This window comes from Micropterus salmoides, unplaced genomic scaffold (genome assembly GCF_014851395.1).
Source record: "Micropterus salmoides isolate LMB-PRFRI ecotype aquatic unplaced genomic scaffold, ASM1485139v1 Ms_hic_scaffold_10, whole genome shotgun sequence".
NCBI classification, from domain to species: Eukaryota; Metazoa; Chordata; class Actinopteri; order Centrarchiformes; family Centrarchidae; genus Micropterus; species Micropterus salmoides.
Window position 1 is genome coordinate 9158470 of NW_024040041.1, and position 15800 is coordinate 9174269.

Here is a 15800-nt window from a genome sequence, read left to right on the forward strand (position 1 = left end):
CATCAACCCATTCAGTTGTTTGCCAGGATGCCCGTCCATCCCCCACCCCACTGTCCTTCTCTGCTGTTAATTTACATAGCGAGTAGATGGACGATACATGGATATTTAGTATTTCCAAATATTCCCAAGGCTGAGGACACTTGTTTTTTTTTACCTGCATTTGTCCAGGGAAGGCAGGCTGAGGATCCTCCCACTGCTTAGATTCACACAAACCCACATATGCGAGCAGCCTAGTGAAAGTCATCTAATAACAAATGAGAATGATTTACCTTTATGGATCCTAGAAGACATAACTTATTTTATCAATGTGTTTTGTTCCATTTATTCTTGATATACTATCAATCTAAAAGGAAAAAAATGAAAAAAACAGAGAAACGCTTTGCAAAGAGTCAATTTACTGTGAAACTTATTATGCATCTATTAAAACACAGATGACATTTTGATAATGAGTTTCATTGATATTAAACCGCCGTTATTGATAATGATTAACTTATGACAAATAGTCACCATTAATTGATGACACACAGCGCATGCTGCCCAGCAGTGAGCCTAGTACACAATGTTTATCTCTTTTTAATGACCAATCATTTAGCTCTCTATTTCACCGCTGTCAGGATTTTATCAGGTTGGTGGGGTTGTCCTTGAGCTCAGCTCTCAAGGGATTTAATGGTTTTGAATCAATTTTCCATCTTGGATCTTTATTTATATACAGTAGTCAGTATATATACCATACTGTATATTTGTATATACAGTTAATCATTTTTTCAACATGTATGGGTCGCGACCACCCAATTAACCATAGAATTACACTTCAGGTCAATCAGCAAGTCCAGTAGGGCAGCTATAAACTCATGATAGTCCCCAAGGTTTACATCAAGGCAAAGTCTGTCAAGCTTTGGATTTCTCCACATGTTAAAGTGTTGTGCATGGGACTGTAGTAAAAACAAAACTCGGTGTAGCATTTGGATGGATTTTGTTATAACCTCTCCGAAACCAAAAACCACAAGAGTAAAAGTGTAAGAAACTGGTTAAATTGTGTATTTTTCTGCTCTAATGTTAGCTACAAACATTGCATGTCTGGCTAACTAACCTACAACCTACAGTAGTAATCTAGTGTAAATTCAAAGGCAAGGGGCATATCATTAGCCAACTACATTTTGTTGGGTTATAGGTTACAGGTTATTAGAAAAATACCTTCAGGACTGGAATATCTTCTGCAGGGGAGCCAAAGTGCTACTATATCAGAGTTTGGCATAAAAAGGTTTTGCTCTGCCCTGCTATTTATTTGGTAAAAGTGGACTATACCGTTAAAAACATGAACATTAAAGCATACATCTTACAATGGTGTTGCTTGTTAAAGAATGCCGTAAGCTTTCAACTCATTCAAGGGTAATTACATGGAAACGTTAAAAAGACAGCTAGAGACGGAGTTTTCAAACAACTCATTTTATACCATTTTAGCATTTGTTTGGGCTGGCTAGCTACAGCTGATCAAATTTGCTAGCAAAAAAAGGCTGTTTTTACTTTCAAGTGGAAAATCTGCCACAGTGTAAACTGCATATGTGCTGTGCTAAAACAGACTTCTGTTCTGTTCAAGCTGTAAAGCTTGACAGGCGTAGCAATAGTAACTAAGGGGGTGGATTTATTCAATGGTCATTTTGACGTGAAAAGCTTCCAGATCAAAAGCCTGGTCTTATCTAAACTCTCAGCACCGTGCCCTTATGACTTCTGAAAATGGCCAATAACTGATCCTTCTGTTTGGGACACTTCGGACGCCTCTGGGTTCAGGTCACACGGCTGTCAGTAAAGCACAGACTGCCTTCAAGTCAATTTATCAAGCTATCTGTCTGGCTTTTAATCGGTCACTCTCTCTGTCCATCAGTCGCTATATTTGACAGAGTATGACCACATGTCAGCCAGTCCACTACCATGTCAGTGGGCAGAAATAGACAGGCGGCCCGGCAACCTGCCTTCCTCGTGGGGCCTCAGCACTGACAGCTCCGGCCCTCCAGGACCACAGCTAATGTCACACACTGTTGACACTTTTTCAACAGTCACTCACTCCGATTGCTTGTTCCTTTTTGCACACGTCTCTTTTATTAATATCTAATTTAAAATTATTAATTAATGGGAAAGATTCTTTCATAGGAAGATGCATGGGTGTGTGTTGGCAGCATGTGTGTGATGCGCATGTGTATGGTGTATTCTTTTCTACAACTAGGGAAGTGCTGCGTATATGTTCATACATCTCTCAGGACACGATTAAATGTCACAACACAGACATGTCAAACTGGCAGTGTTATAGCCGAACAGCACTGTGGCAGCTGTAAAACCATGTTCTGGCCTGTAAACTGGCTACTGCCTCTGTCTCCCTGTCACAGACACGCACACACATATGCACATAGACAACGACAAAAAAACAAAACAACTGCAGACACAGAGTATTCACAAGCCAGCAAACTGATTGGAGAACGTAACAGTATCACTGGGTATTTTTGGAAACAGCTTATTATTGTAAGTGATGTCGGATTGGGTGGTTACGTTAGCAAAGTCTGCGCAGCAGTGGTGTGTAATTCTGATCAGGAAGAGTAGAGGCAGAAATGCTGTTAGTGAGAGAGCTGAGAGGGATGAGGAGGAAAGGGAGAAAGCCAGACAGCAGCAGAGACACAAAGATAAAGGAGAAAAAGACATATGAAAAACTGTAAGGAGTAGAGTTTTGTAGAGTCAGAGGAGGCTGAAATAGTGAGACAAGAAAAACAGAGAAGCAAGGAACAACAGCATAAAATAAGGGGGAAAGGAAAGGAAGGAGAAGAGTGGGAGGAGAGATGGTTCCCCAGAGCGCCACTTAAGGAAGGCATCAGTGGAATTACCCAGGAGAATTGGAGGCTCTTCATCACACATGGTGCAAATTATTAAGTGAGCCTAGTAAGCAAATTCACCCCACAGCTAGTGTGCACCTTCTGCTGAACCCTGAACTGGTGGATTCACCCAGAGCACACACCACCACACCATTAGTCACATGCTGTGCCATGGTGTTGTTTCGCTCTGGGATAGTTCAGAACTTAGTTTGGTTGACTGCCACTACAGGCTTCATGTGGTTGAGGTTGAAACTCAGAATCACAGCTTGGTTGAATGATTGAGTTCTCCAGTTGAATGCCTACTGTCTACAAACAGTATGTCAGTATCTTGCTTTTGTATGGTGGAATCCTCATCCTGGTTCATTCAGCCTAATATTCACTTAAAATCTATCTTCTCGTGGCAAAAAATGCTATTGCCTGGATACCAATGCATCTGCAATACTAAAAACATCCAAAAACTACCAAATAAGTTGTCTTTCAGATGCCTTGGCAGCTCATTATGAAGGCGATGCTGCTCTCAGTGCAGGTTTTTACAGTCTGTTACTGCTGCTGTTGGTAAAATCCTACCATCATGTTAGTTTTATTGGCAGAGGGCAGCATTGACAAGCACAGATCCTGCAGCTGTGCTGTGAACAGAAGCTCAGCCATCTGTATCCTGACTTTTATTCAACATTCAAACTATAAAATGAATTCTATGCATACTGCCATGCAACATCATATTTTATAATATTTCCATAAATACAAGATTTTATTTATTTATTTAACTAACTATTCATTTTGTTGTATAAGTTAGACTAGTCTATAAGTTAGACTAGTCTAACTTATACTAGCCTCCCGAATGGGTATATAAAGGCACATTCTGTATCCCATTCATCAGGCTTTACATGAGTGAATGGCATTTAGCCTACTATCTGTCATCATGTCTCTTATGATTAATCCCATGATAATTCAATGTTAACTGAAATAGGTTTGTGTGTGTCCATCAACGCAGCCAGCTCCACTTCGTAATCATCCAGGCAGTGCATGAGCTAGTCACAATTATCTCTGTGGCAACATAAATCACAAGGGAAGTTGTTGTGTGATTTACATAACTGATATGGTGATATATCAAACTTTATAGAGTGGAACCCTTTTTTGGAACAGACAAACTGATACACACACACACACACACACACACACACACACACACACACACACACACACAACCATAGTTTTGTTCACCCTGGTCTACAAGTAAACACTCCTCCATATGAGGTACACACATAAGCACAAACACTAAACCCATTTGATTACACTCACCCATTATTTTCTGATGCAAATTAAACTATGAAACAATCACACATTTCACAGACATTACACAAAAAGTCACAAAACTCACAAGCACACACACACACAGGCTCACAAACACACTCCTAACTCCCATTTAGAGTAAATCATCCATGGATGCCAATAAGGGAGCAGAGGTAAAAAGTTTGAGTTACGGTGCTTGAACGGCCTAACGATCTCAGGTTCCGTCTGGCAGCCATTTCCCAGAAACTGCTGAGGACATGCAGTGTAATATCTCCCATTCACTGTAAATCAACGAGCCAAACACCAACAAATTATCATGCTCATATGTCCAGCGTAAATATACTACCTGCTCTAAGGTTTACTGTATGACAAAGAGTAAGACAGACTACGTTCTCATGGTGGCAACACCACTAACAGTTTCAGGTTTGATTCCCACTGAGAGTTGGCCTTTCTAACAGTGTCTGTCCGCCCCCAAGTACTGAAAGTCGAGTTACATGAGGCAGTCTGACAGTTATGTCTGACAGATTGCGTGAGCAGGTTGTGTGGTTAATGCACCCCAACTTCGATGTCACTTAAGTTCCACATTTGACCTTCAAAGGTTAAAATGACCTCCAGTGGAGTTGTGGGAGGTGAGCAGTGGAGAAACGCTCCTTCTCTTCTTATTGGAAAGGTCAGCTTGTATTTTGTCTTGCAGGAAAAATCCAAATAGTTAACTAAAAATAAAATTTGGAAAATAAAATTTAAAGGTTCAGTGTTTGTTTTGTGGTGTCAAGTTTGCCAAGTATCGAAATAATAACTTCAGCAGATTGATATTGCCAGCTCATGGATAAGGGTAGGTTACTTTGTCTTTGTTTTCATGAGCAGTTACTAACATTTTAGTATTTTAGCCCGGTCCCTATGAAGGGTAAAGTGAGATACTTCAGCCTTGCTGCTGTACACCAGGCTAACATCACCACAAGCGATCAAGGCAAGAGCACAATCACAACAGCATCATAACACTGCTGTTTCCAAGCTAGCGTAAGTGCTGTTAGCCTTGCAACCACCACCAGAGTCACAAGTGTGAAAGCTCATTCCTGACCTTGGGATAGTAATTTGACAAATAAGGTCCACTTGGTGGCCTTTCATAACTCCTATTAGGTGATGATGAAGATTGTGAAATAAAGGCCACAAAACTCAAAAGTGTTTTCTTAAACTGAGACAATATAAAGTTTGAAAACACTAGTTTGCTGCTACAGCCTCTCTTGGTCTGGTCTAACTAGTATCTTCAGGTGGCTAATGTTAGCTAAAATTAGCAAACTTTAGATACAAATTGCTGTGAACCTGACATGTAATTTTGCTGTCATCATGACTCTTCACTACTTGTGCTATTGTTCCACTACTTTTTAGCATTTACCATGATACCATTAGTAATTGTCACAAGTTTCCTAAATGTAAATTGCTAGCTACTTATATGTATCCTAAGTAATTGATTTTGGAACACAACTGTCAACCTCCTTAGCTAGTTGGTCATCATGTAGCACTTCAGAATCAAGGAAGAGTTTCCTAGGCTAGTAGTTGTATTTAGCAAGCTTGTTGTCAGAGGTACTGTAGGATCCCCCATTGAGAAGGAAGAATGGCATCTTTAAAACCAGCCATGCGAGGGAAAAGTTAGCAAGTTAACAATGAAAAGAGAATCATTAGACCAGCATGCATAATTTTCAATGAAACAGCTGGCCATTGTGAAAAGTGGTAAAATGCCACTACAAAAAACCAAACTTTCTCAGAGTACTGAGGTAAGAACCACAAAACTAAACCATCTGAAAACATCACATCAGGCTACCAGTACGGTAACTGTAAAATGAGTTGGACTATAAGACTGGGCAGTAGGTCAGCATGGACTATGACTACAAGTCAAGCACAGCAAACTCCAGAATGAACACTTCCATCAGTATGTCTGCCTGGCCATCACACTTTTTGTGACCAAGTTTAAGAACCTGATTACACAACAAAGGTTCATGCTGAAATGAGCTTGGTGGATGTAGTTCTGGAGTTTTTACACCTTAATTATGAGTACCCTTGCCAGATCACATTTCTTACCTGTGGGGAATTCTGCAGGCACTACAACAGTGTCTCCAGCGACCAGCGAGGGCACTATCCATGTGTAGCCGTAGCCAGTAATCCCAACAGAGTGGGCCACCTCGAAGATGGTGTTGGCCTCTTCTTTTGTGCAGTAGAGAAGAATGACGGGGCTCTGGAGCTTCTTCAGCTGGTTTTGGATCTTTGAATCTCCGTCATCTACGGACATGTCAAGTAGTAAAACTTCCTCCAGTTCCCAGCCTACAAAGCTGTTCTCAATGGTGCTACGAATCTGGATGGGACATAGGAAGAAGAGGCTGATCATAAGGCAATAGTTTGTTTAATAATCTGGGAGTCTCCAACAATTAAGACTTTTGCTTTTTGTCAACACAAGTAAGGTTGCAATGTGTATATCAATTATGTAATTTATTGACAAATTTGTACAAGATATTTGTATCATTATCATTATTGTATGAGGATGACATTGTTAAATAAAGCAACACTGCAGCATCGTTTTTCAAGTGGACCAACATTATATAATTGTTGATGAAAATCCTCTAAATTGGGATTATTAGAAAGGTTCATGGGTCCAATGGTTCATCCCCACCATTGAATACTATATGTTTTTATATATTTCTTTATACAGTAAATTCCCCAGTTCAGGGCTGCAAAATTTCAAGTGATCATCTAAGCTAATTCATTCGTCTGTGTCATGTTGTCTTTACGTCCTGATTATTGGTGCATGTCGTCTCTGATGAGTGCGGTTACCTTGGTGACAAAGTCTTGGTAACCCGGGTAGTACGTGGTAACGATGGAGAAGATGTACCAGTCGTATTCCTCCATGATGTTTAGTATGACTGAAGCCTGCTGCTCGATGGAGGGGCCAAATTGAAAGAACATGGAGTTGTCATCCTGAAAATGGCAGAAGCACACAGTGGAACAGAGGCAGAGTGTAAATGGTTACGTAACAATATTGGCCTGAACTTTAATTTAGTTGGCTATACACACAGAGGAGAACAGATACTACTTAAAGGATGGCAGTGATTCTGTAACGTTACTGGTGCGAACATTAATTTAGCTGCTTTTATTCTCTTGCTCACAGAGGAGAAAGGCGAGAGGACGCCACTGGGCTTGTAATGATACCGGTCATGATTTTCATTAGTTGCCTTTATGACTCCTTTAATGAGTTTGTACACGGGGGTGGCTGGAGCAAATTCTGGGGACTCAAGGCTGCTGTCCTTAATCTCATCAATCATGTTCATCAATTTCTTTTATTAGAGCTGTGTTGGAACCCTGAAATTTCAATGTAATCTGCAAGGTCCTAGGTATTACGCAATGAATACACTGGAAATGAACCTACCCCTGGACACATTGTACATGAAACAGTCAGTGACTCACCCCCTTCCCATGGGAGATACAGAATGTACAGCAAACCAAAACAGCAGTACAGTTAGAGACATAAACTCTTATAAACGTCGCTCCAAACCTGCACCCTGCCACCAGTGTTGAAATGGAATACTGAGAGGGACAGAAGAGGAGGAGGAGGAGGTGAGACATGCTAGTCTAGACAAGCCTCTGCTGTTCTGCAATGTTACATTACATTTACATTTATTCATTTAGCTGACGCTTTTATCCAAAGCCACTTAAAATTGCTATATATGGTCGCACACCTCTGGAGCAACTAGGGGTTAAGTGTCTTGCTCACGGACACATTGGTGTCTCACAGTGGATTCAAACCTGCATGTTTCTTATCCACTGCCCCATCACCACTGCACTACTGTTATTGTGCAGTAGTGTGTTTATGTTCTTGGATGAAGATGAAGTTAATGCTTCTAATGGGACAAATTATATGAATGATGAGGATTTTGTTGTGCGTTTCGTGTTGGATTGTGGACTATATATGAGTAAAATCAGTTGTAGCTGACAGCCAGGGCAGACAGGCAGGCAGGCAGGGTGCTGAAATCTCTCTGGCTTCTTAGGACTCTCTTTGTGCTTCACTCAACATCAAAGACTAACCTGCCCCTCCCAGGGGATGCACATTGGATGATCTGTTACCATGTTTCTGCATTAATGAGATCAGGGCTATACCATTGAGGTGGCATGTTGAGACAATGTGAAAGTGAAACACTTGCTGAACGCGTTTGCAAATAATGAGTGGAATGCGCAGCATACATGAGGTCACATGTGCAATTAATGCAGGGTTCAAAATCACAAAATAATGATGCACACGCTGATGTTGCACTCATGTCTCTCGCCTAACTTGAATCCATTTGTTTCTCAACTTTCTATGTCTTCTCTGCCCCTTTCTCTCTCATCCTTCATCCATCTTTATCCATCTCTTCTCTCGCCCTGCCATCCCATTTATACTAGTGGAATTACTGCCAGGGCACAGTTATAATTGAATTTCCAGATTTGCGCACTCCCGCTCCCCCCGTTATTCTCACTATTACACAACCCCCCCACCCCAATTCCTCTGGCTTCCTCTCTCTATCTCTCCCTTCTTAAGAGAAGTATTAATGTACTGTCCAACACAGTCATTCAGAGTGCCAGGAGGCCTGCAGAATTTTCATTAGTAATAGCAAAATACATGCTAAAAGAAGAGCAAGACAGATGCAGAAGCAGGGAAAGAGCGATATGGTAGTAAAAGAAAAATAACACTGGTGGGAGCAGGTTGAATGATAAGAAACCTTGAATAAAATGAAGTGCTGCAAAACACCTCTCTTCATTTACAGCAACAATAATTAGGGTCTGGCCACATTATCACCTCTAGTGGCACAAGGTGATCGATTAGTGAGTTTTAAAATTCTCAGAGGGGATGGCGAGGCCAGCGAGTCAGTCAGCCAGACGCAGGAAGCCAGCCAGCAGGGCTTTGAATACGCTTCTGAGCCGGTCACTGTCTTCTCTGTGGATCCACGGCTGACGTCAGTGCTGGCTACTGTACACAGACAACAATACACTACACCACACAATACAGTGAGATGAATGGCCAGCAGAGGCAGGGGAGAAAGAGATGGAGAGATACGGCGAGAGATAGAAAAAGAGCAGATAAAACCATAGAGGAGGGAACAGATAAGAGAAAAGAGGAAAACAGAGAGAAGCCAAAGGAATTAGGCAAGCGAGAATAAAAGATAGAGATGTACAAAAAGCAGCGAGGATGTAGCTGATATTTGAAGCGTCCAAGGAAGAAGCAGAGGACAATGTGGTGACAATAGGATGAATGGAGAGGAAGAGGCCAGGCTGGCAGACAGGCTGTGATCCTGTGTGGAGCGAGTGAGCAGTGAAGGGGCAGGAAGCCAGGAGTCAGTGAAGGAGCAGGCAAACGGAGGTGTGTGTCAGCCAGTCAGCCAGCCATTAAGGCAGGAGGAGGCTAAGCCTGAGTTGTTCAGCCACAGAGGAATGCTGTCACAGAGAGGAAGAGAGAGATGGGATACATGTGTGCCCTCCTCAACGGGAAGCGTGTGTGTGTGGGGGGGGTGCCTGTGTGTGCCTGCGTGTTGCCTGTGTGCCTGCATGTCTGTATTTCTGTAGGTTTGGCCTTAGTAGGGTTCTCTGTTATGTCTGTGTGTTTCTGTGTGTGTGTGTGTGTGTGAGAGTGTGTAGTCAATGGTTGACAGGCCTTGGTCTGCCAGAGTTGCCTGCTCTGCCCCACAGCCTCCAAATGAGTGCACTCACACACTCTGGGAGCAGTTATTTGACTTGGTGGGGAGAGAGAGTCAATAACTCAGGTATTTCAATTACACACACAGGGGCACATCAGCGACTGCAAAAGAAATAGACCCACTTCCAATCGTGCTCTGGAATATGCACATACACACAGACAACACGCACAAATTTGAATGGCTTTAAATTGACATCCTCACACACGTACTCGTAAGCAGGCACGGAAGCACACACACACACACACACACACACATACACATACACCTAACTGCAGCATTCAAAACCCACCCTCAAATAGAAGGGCACACTCAAACACACAATAGAAAGCACAAAATGACAAATCACGACTGCAATCACAGACTAATACTGGGGTGTTGCTTTAGGCACGCACAAGCAGTCACACACACACACACACACACACATAATGACACTATAAAACAACACACTGCTTAACTGCTAAGTGTATTGTACATCACATAAAGAAAGAAATGGGAACACACTTTCACAGGTCAAGTGCTGCATACACACATCTATTTGTTGCATTCTGTTCATGCTGCGTTTAAACGTAACCACAGGAAATATTTATATACACACTTACACATAAAGAAAACATACTGTGCCATTGTTCAAGCAGCAGAAACTATGTTTTCTCTGTGTTTTCAGTATGACTAAAGGCCAGCAGGGTGATGCGGTGGAGCAGTGGTTAGCACTGTTGCCTCACAGCAAGAAGGTCCTAGGTTCAAACCCTGGTTGCCCCAGCCTTTCTTTGCGTGTTATCTGTGTGGGTTCTCTCCAGGTGCTCTGGCTTCCTCCCGACATCCAAAGACATGCAGGCTACGTTCTAAAATTGTCCTTAGGTGTGAGTGGTTGTTTGTCTATGTGTGGCCCTGTAATGGACTGGCAACGTGTACCCTGCCTTTTGCCCAATGTCAGCTGGGATAGGCTCCGGCCCCCCCGCAACCCTGTAGGCAGGAGAAGTGGTTGATGATGGATGATGGCCGGCATGGTGCTGAATATCTTTAAAGGCCTTGTCGTTTACATCAAACAACATCAAATAATTTTCAGGTAACACACACATGTCATAATAAATAAAATATAAATAAATAAACAATACAAATATGTTCCTTATTAGTAAATAATTATGTAAATGGAAGTTTACTCAAGTCACCAGTTAGATGTTTGTTGCTGTTGTATTTGAGCATTGTGATATTAATATTTATTACGGGGTAAGTTTACTGATGTAATCTTGGTTTTTAACATCTTGAGACTATGTTGGACGTAAGTGTCCTTCCTTTAATATGTTATCCATTGGATTCAGTGCGTTTCGTATTTATGACTCCTGAGTCGGACTGGGTCCAAATTCAGTCTAATTAATGTAAATTAAGCATAATCACTTAGCTAGAGGGTCCTTTTCCTGCCAAGGACCTATATCACAGATAATAAATTAGCTTGATGATTTGAATCTTATTGCCCAGTTGGCTACATCATTTTTATTGCTGGTGAATGTGAAACTAGGACTTTCAATTATTTCTACAATTTATTCCCTGAAGCATATAAAATAATAATTTTTTGGATTTACTTTATGCCTTTACTAAAGATCTTATGACATTATCACATTGCTGTTCTTTTCAAATCCACGGCTGCTTGTTTATTGATAACACTGTCTGTGTTGGTGTTCTCTCTTTATTAGGGTTTGTTTAGGTCAAAAGAATTTTATTTTAATTTTAATTTTAAATATCCTTGGCTCTATTCAGATCTGGTAATACTCTGGATTTCTACCGTTTAAATCCTAATTCATGCTCGTTGGGTTTAGGTAGGTTTTCCAGGGGTCCATTTCAAGTCAGGTACAACTTTTTGGACCTGTGAAGACCTGTAATAAATACTTCTTTAGGCAAACCCTCAACTTCTGTGTCATGTGTTATTTTAAGATAGCTGCTGGATCAGGCTGGATTATATCTTACACAAGATGTGTGTCGTTACACGTAAAAAATTCCTAATAAACCTTATATATACCATATAGATATATCGTCTTTGTGAGAAAGTCACGATGAGGCAATAACAAAAAGACATAATGTGAGTGGAACAGAGACAAAGACAGAGATAGAAAGGTAGAACGAGCCAGAGAGAGATGATGGTGTCTGTTGCTGGGAGGTTTGGCAATGCATATTTCTATCCTTCCTATAAAGGCTCCTTTGAACTCGAGTGGGGGGGGGGGGGGGGGGGGGGGGGGGGGGGGGGTTGCTATTGACTGCTGCTGCACTGCCTGATGGAAAGAGAGGCCAGCCAGAGAAAGAGAGTGAGAGAGAGAGAGAGGAAAGAGGATGGAGAGATGAAAAAAGAGAGCTGGAGTGGGAGGTGAGGCAGGAGGAGGGGGGGGGGGAGCTGGCCTTCACTTGAATATAGTTAATTTAAAAGATAGTGGGCAGGAGATATAAATTCTACACAGCCACAGGCATTCACACTTACATACACACACACACACACACACACACACACACACACACACACACACATGCACCGTAGAGGTGTATGCATGGGTAAACACACAAGCTCAAGCTTGTGTTAAAGCCTCTGAGCACAAGCCACCATCTCCAACTTGCACTGAAATTACGTATTGATGACAAGGCCTCCTCTCTGCTCCCCCTTCATTCCTCTCTGTCCCTCATTCGCTCTCTCTTGCTTCACATACACATGCACACTTATTATCTCTACCTCAATTAAACCTCCGCGTATCTCTTTTTCCCCTCTACTTCTACTCTTCTCGTGCCTCATCATCATATTTCTTATCATGGAAGCCTACTTATCTTTAATCAAACACATACAGGCCTAATTAGCTTGCACATTTGTCAGACCATCATCTAATTAATAGTGACCTTATTTTAAGTACTTTTTGAACCTTAATTAACAAAGCACAGGTCTTCATTAAAATATTTGACTAATTTTGCTTCAACGTGATTTTGATTGCATTGTGGTCAACCTGTCACAGCTACGTATGCCCTTCCAGGGATTTAAAGGATCAAATGAAAGAAACAAAAGTCCCATAAAAAAAAAACTGAACTTGAACTGGTTGACAGACATGCTGGAGAGGATGTTTTGTTTCACATCTCAAAATCAGGCAATGCTTGAATGGAAGTTAATACCACTTAACACTCAGACACAGGCACAGACACACAAATGCACCAAACATTTCTCTCTGGCCCATTTCTGCTCTAAGTTTAGCAGACGACCCACCGACAGGCCTCTGCAGTCTGATGCTTTTCCTGCTGCTGCTCTTGTTTGTCCCCTGGTCCTTGAAGAAGAGTTGTAATATAGTTCTTTCTGTGTGTATGTGTGTGTCACGTAGTCTGGTTTTATATCTTTGTATTTGTCTCTGGAAGTGTTTAGCTGGGTGAGGTGAAGTGATAAATAATAAGGAGGAATGAGAGAATTTAACCTATGTATGACTGAAATTTTTAGATTTAGATTATAGATAAGCAGTGACATACACTCCTATTCATCCCCAGACACATGAGAAAACTCTGTGAATATGCTCAGTATTTAAAGCAACATTATGCAGTATTTTTCTCTTAAAATAACAGCTTGGGAGTAATTGGGAGAATGGCGTCTCTGTCATTGCCACTTGAGATAAATCTATCTTGAGGTAATGCTTAACGGCACCACATCACACCAACAAAACTCTTCAAACCAGCTATAAGAAGAAGCACAAAGTATAAAATGTACAATATAAATTATTTGGGAGAAGCTAGCTTGGTATTCTCAGTATGTATATCATAGGGGAGGCTGCGAAGAGACGTTGGCGGAGGAAGCAAAAAGAGAGAGTGACTGACAAGACAAGAATAAATATTGGACTGGCTTTTATTCATTGGCATGAGCGAAAAGAGCTGAAAGGATGGAGGACAGATGCCGACCTGGCCTTCTTGCTGTTGGACTAGTCAGTAGTAACGTATTAAATGGCTTGCTGTGTTTTATGTGGCTGCGCTTGCTTGATGTTTGGCTATGTTAGCAAAGTTGTCAACTTGAGCAAAATCAACCAGAGGTTTCACAGTCACAGGTTTAGCTATTAATCTCGAGTTGATGGTAGAAAACTTACTAGATAACAACTCGGACATCGATAACGTTACTGTAAGTGATCTTGCGTTGGTTGCTGTCTGGCTTTGTTGGCTAGCTTTCCACCCACGTTTTAATCAACAACTTTTATGTAACATAAAATAACAGCTGGTGGAGAGTCTCTTGCCGTAGTCAGGCGAGTGGGCAACATAACTGGGCTTAACAGCCCCTAGGAACGGAGAGAAAAGAAAAACAGAAAAAGAAAGTGACTGAGCAGGAGGCTCCCAGACGTTGGAGAGAGCTTTGTGGAATAAAGGCTTCAAGACAGAGGCTGAACTGGCCTTCTTTCTGTTTTGGCAGGTAAGTAATACTGCCAAATCGCACAAAAAAACAAATCTTACAATTTTGCTTTAAGGAGTTTAGAGGATAGTGGTTTTTTAAGCATTTTAAAAGACAAAAACAAACAAAGGCAAAAGTGTAAGTAATGTGTGTTTAGCATGAGCTGCCAGTGTTAGCATGCCTGGCAAATTAACTTCCTTCCTTCAAAAGAAAAGGAAGACTTGGTATTTTGCCTCTATTCGGACAGTCAGTCCTCCAGACAATGTTATGTGGTTAACGGCTCAACCCTACTTCCCACAGAAGTAAAGCCAAAAAGCTTTTTCTTTAATATTGAAAGTGAAACACTATTTGAAAATACAAATATTATAGCATAAATCTCATCTCTGTCTTGCTTGTCTAAGTATGTAAGCTAAACAGGATTATGTTAGAATGACAAATCTATATAATCACACATATACAACACACAATAACACATTCCTATATTATACTTACAATACAATACTACTACACTATAATATAAGAACAAAGCCGCATCTTTATTTCATGTCTTCCGCGTGGGTCATGGTGAAGATGCTGACACCATGTATCTAGCCATGAAGTGCTTATTTAAGATCATATCAAGATAGTTACAGGACCCTTGTTTTAAAATGAACCAGCTGGAAACATTAAACAGTCAAAGACAAGGTTTTCAAACAACTCATGGAGCTAATGCGCGTTAGCTAGCTACAGCTGATAAAAAATCAAATCAATAGTCGTTTACTAGAAATCAATGAACTGTTACATTACTAAGAATCTGCCACCATTATCATTGTAAGCTGCTGTGGGACAACCAAAAGCTTGACAGGCGTAGCAAGAGTAACTAAGGGTAGTGGGGCTTAGCAAACAGTCAATTACTTCATCTCTCTCAAACCTTGCACAGCCAAAAACTAGACAGGTCCATACGGGTTACAACTCACAAGGTTTTTGCTACACGTCTGAAGTCTGGAAAACACTGGGGAATTCAGTTGGACTAGTTAGTAAAAGGCCAGAAGATAATGCCTCTCCAAAGTCTTAAAATCTGTCAATCATTAAATGACTTTAATGGTTGAAATCAAGCAACAGGTGTAGAATAGGTGTTACTGTCCCAATAAAATAGAGATCTGTCTCGTGTATAACCTGTGTGAAATTAGTTCTGGCTCGAGCCAAGTCATCCATAGCCATACCAGACCACAATGACCAAAGCAAAGAGTTAAGAGTTTCTTTTCTCAAAGAAGAATAAAGGCTCACTGTGCTAATGCAGATGTACCCTTCATGACCCCGATATCAACAAAAAGTGAACCTGAAAGAGGCAAGGACGGGAAAAAGGAGGGAAAGGTTTTCATGGAATCATCTTAACAACTTGTAAAGATTTATGTCAAACTCCAAAGCTTCCTGATAAGATAGACCAGAGGTATTCAATTAGAATTCAAAGAGGTCCAGTTAGAGAAAATTGCCTGAAGCAAAGGTCCGGAACATCATAACGACTAACTTGCATTATCATTCAGTGCCATAACATATAGTTGCATCATAACA

General features: G+C 41.2%; 1 protein-coding gene across 1 annotated transcript in view; it reads right to left on the reverse strand.

Annotated features, from left to right (window-relative positions):
* Positions 1-15800, reverse strand: part of LOC119884188 (glutamate receptor ionotropic, NMDA 2B) — a 125010-nt gene that overhangs the window by 45439 nt on the left and 63771 nt on the right. Inside the window, 2 exon segments of the mRNA XM_038694654.1 lie at positions 6225-6495; positions 6972-7115. Of these exon segments, the coding sequence (XP_038550582.1) occupies positions 6225-6495; positions 6972-7115 (415 nt within the window).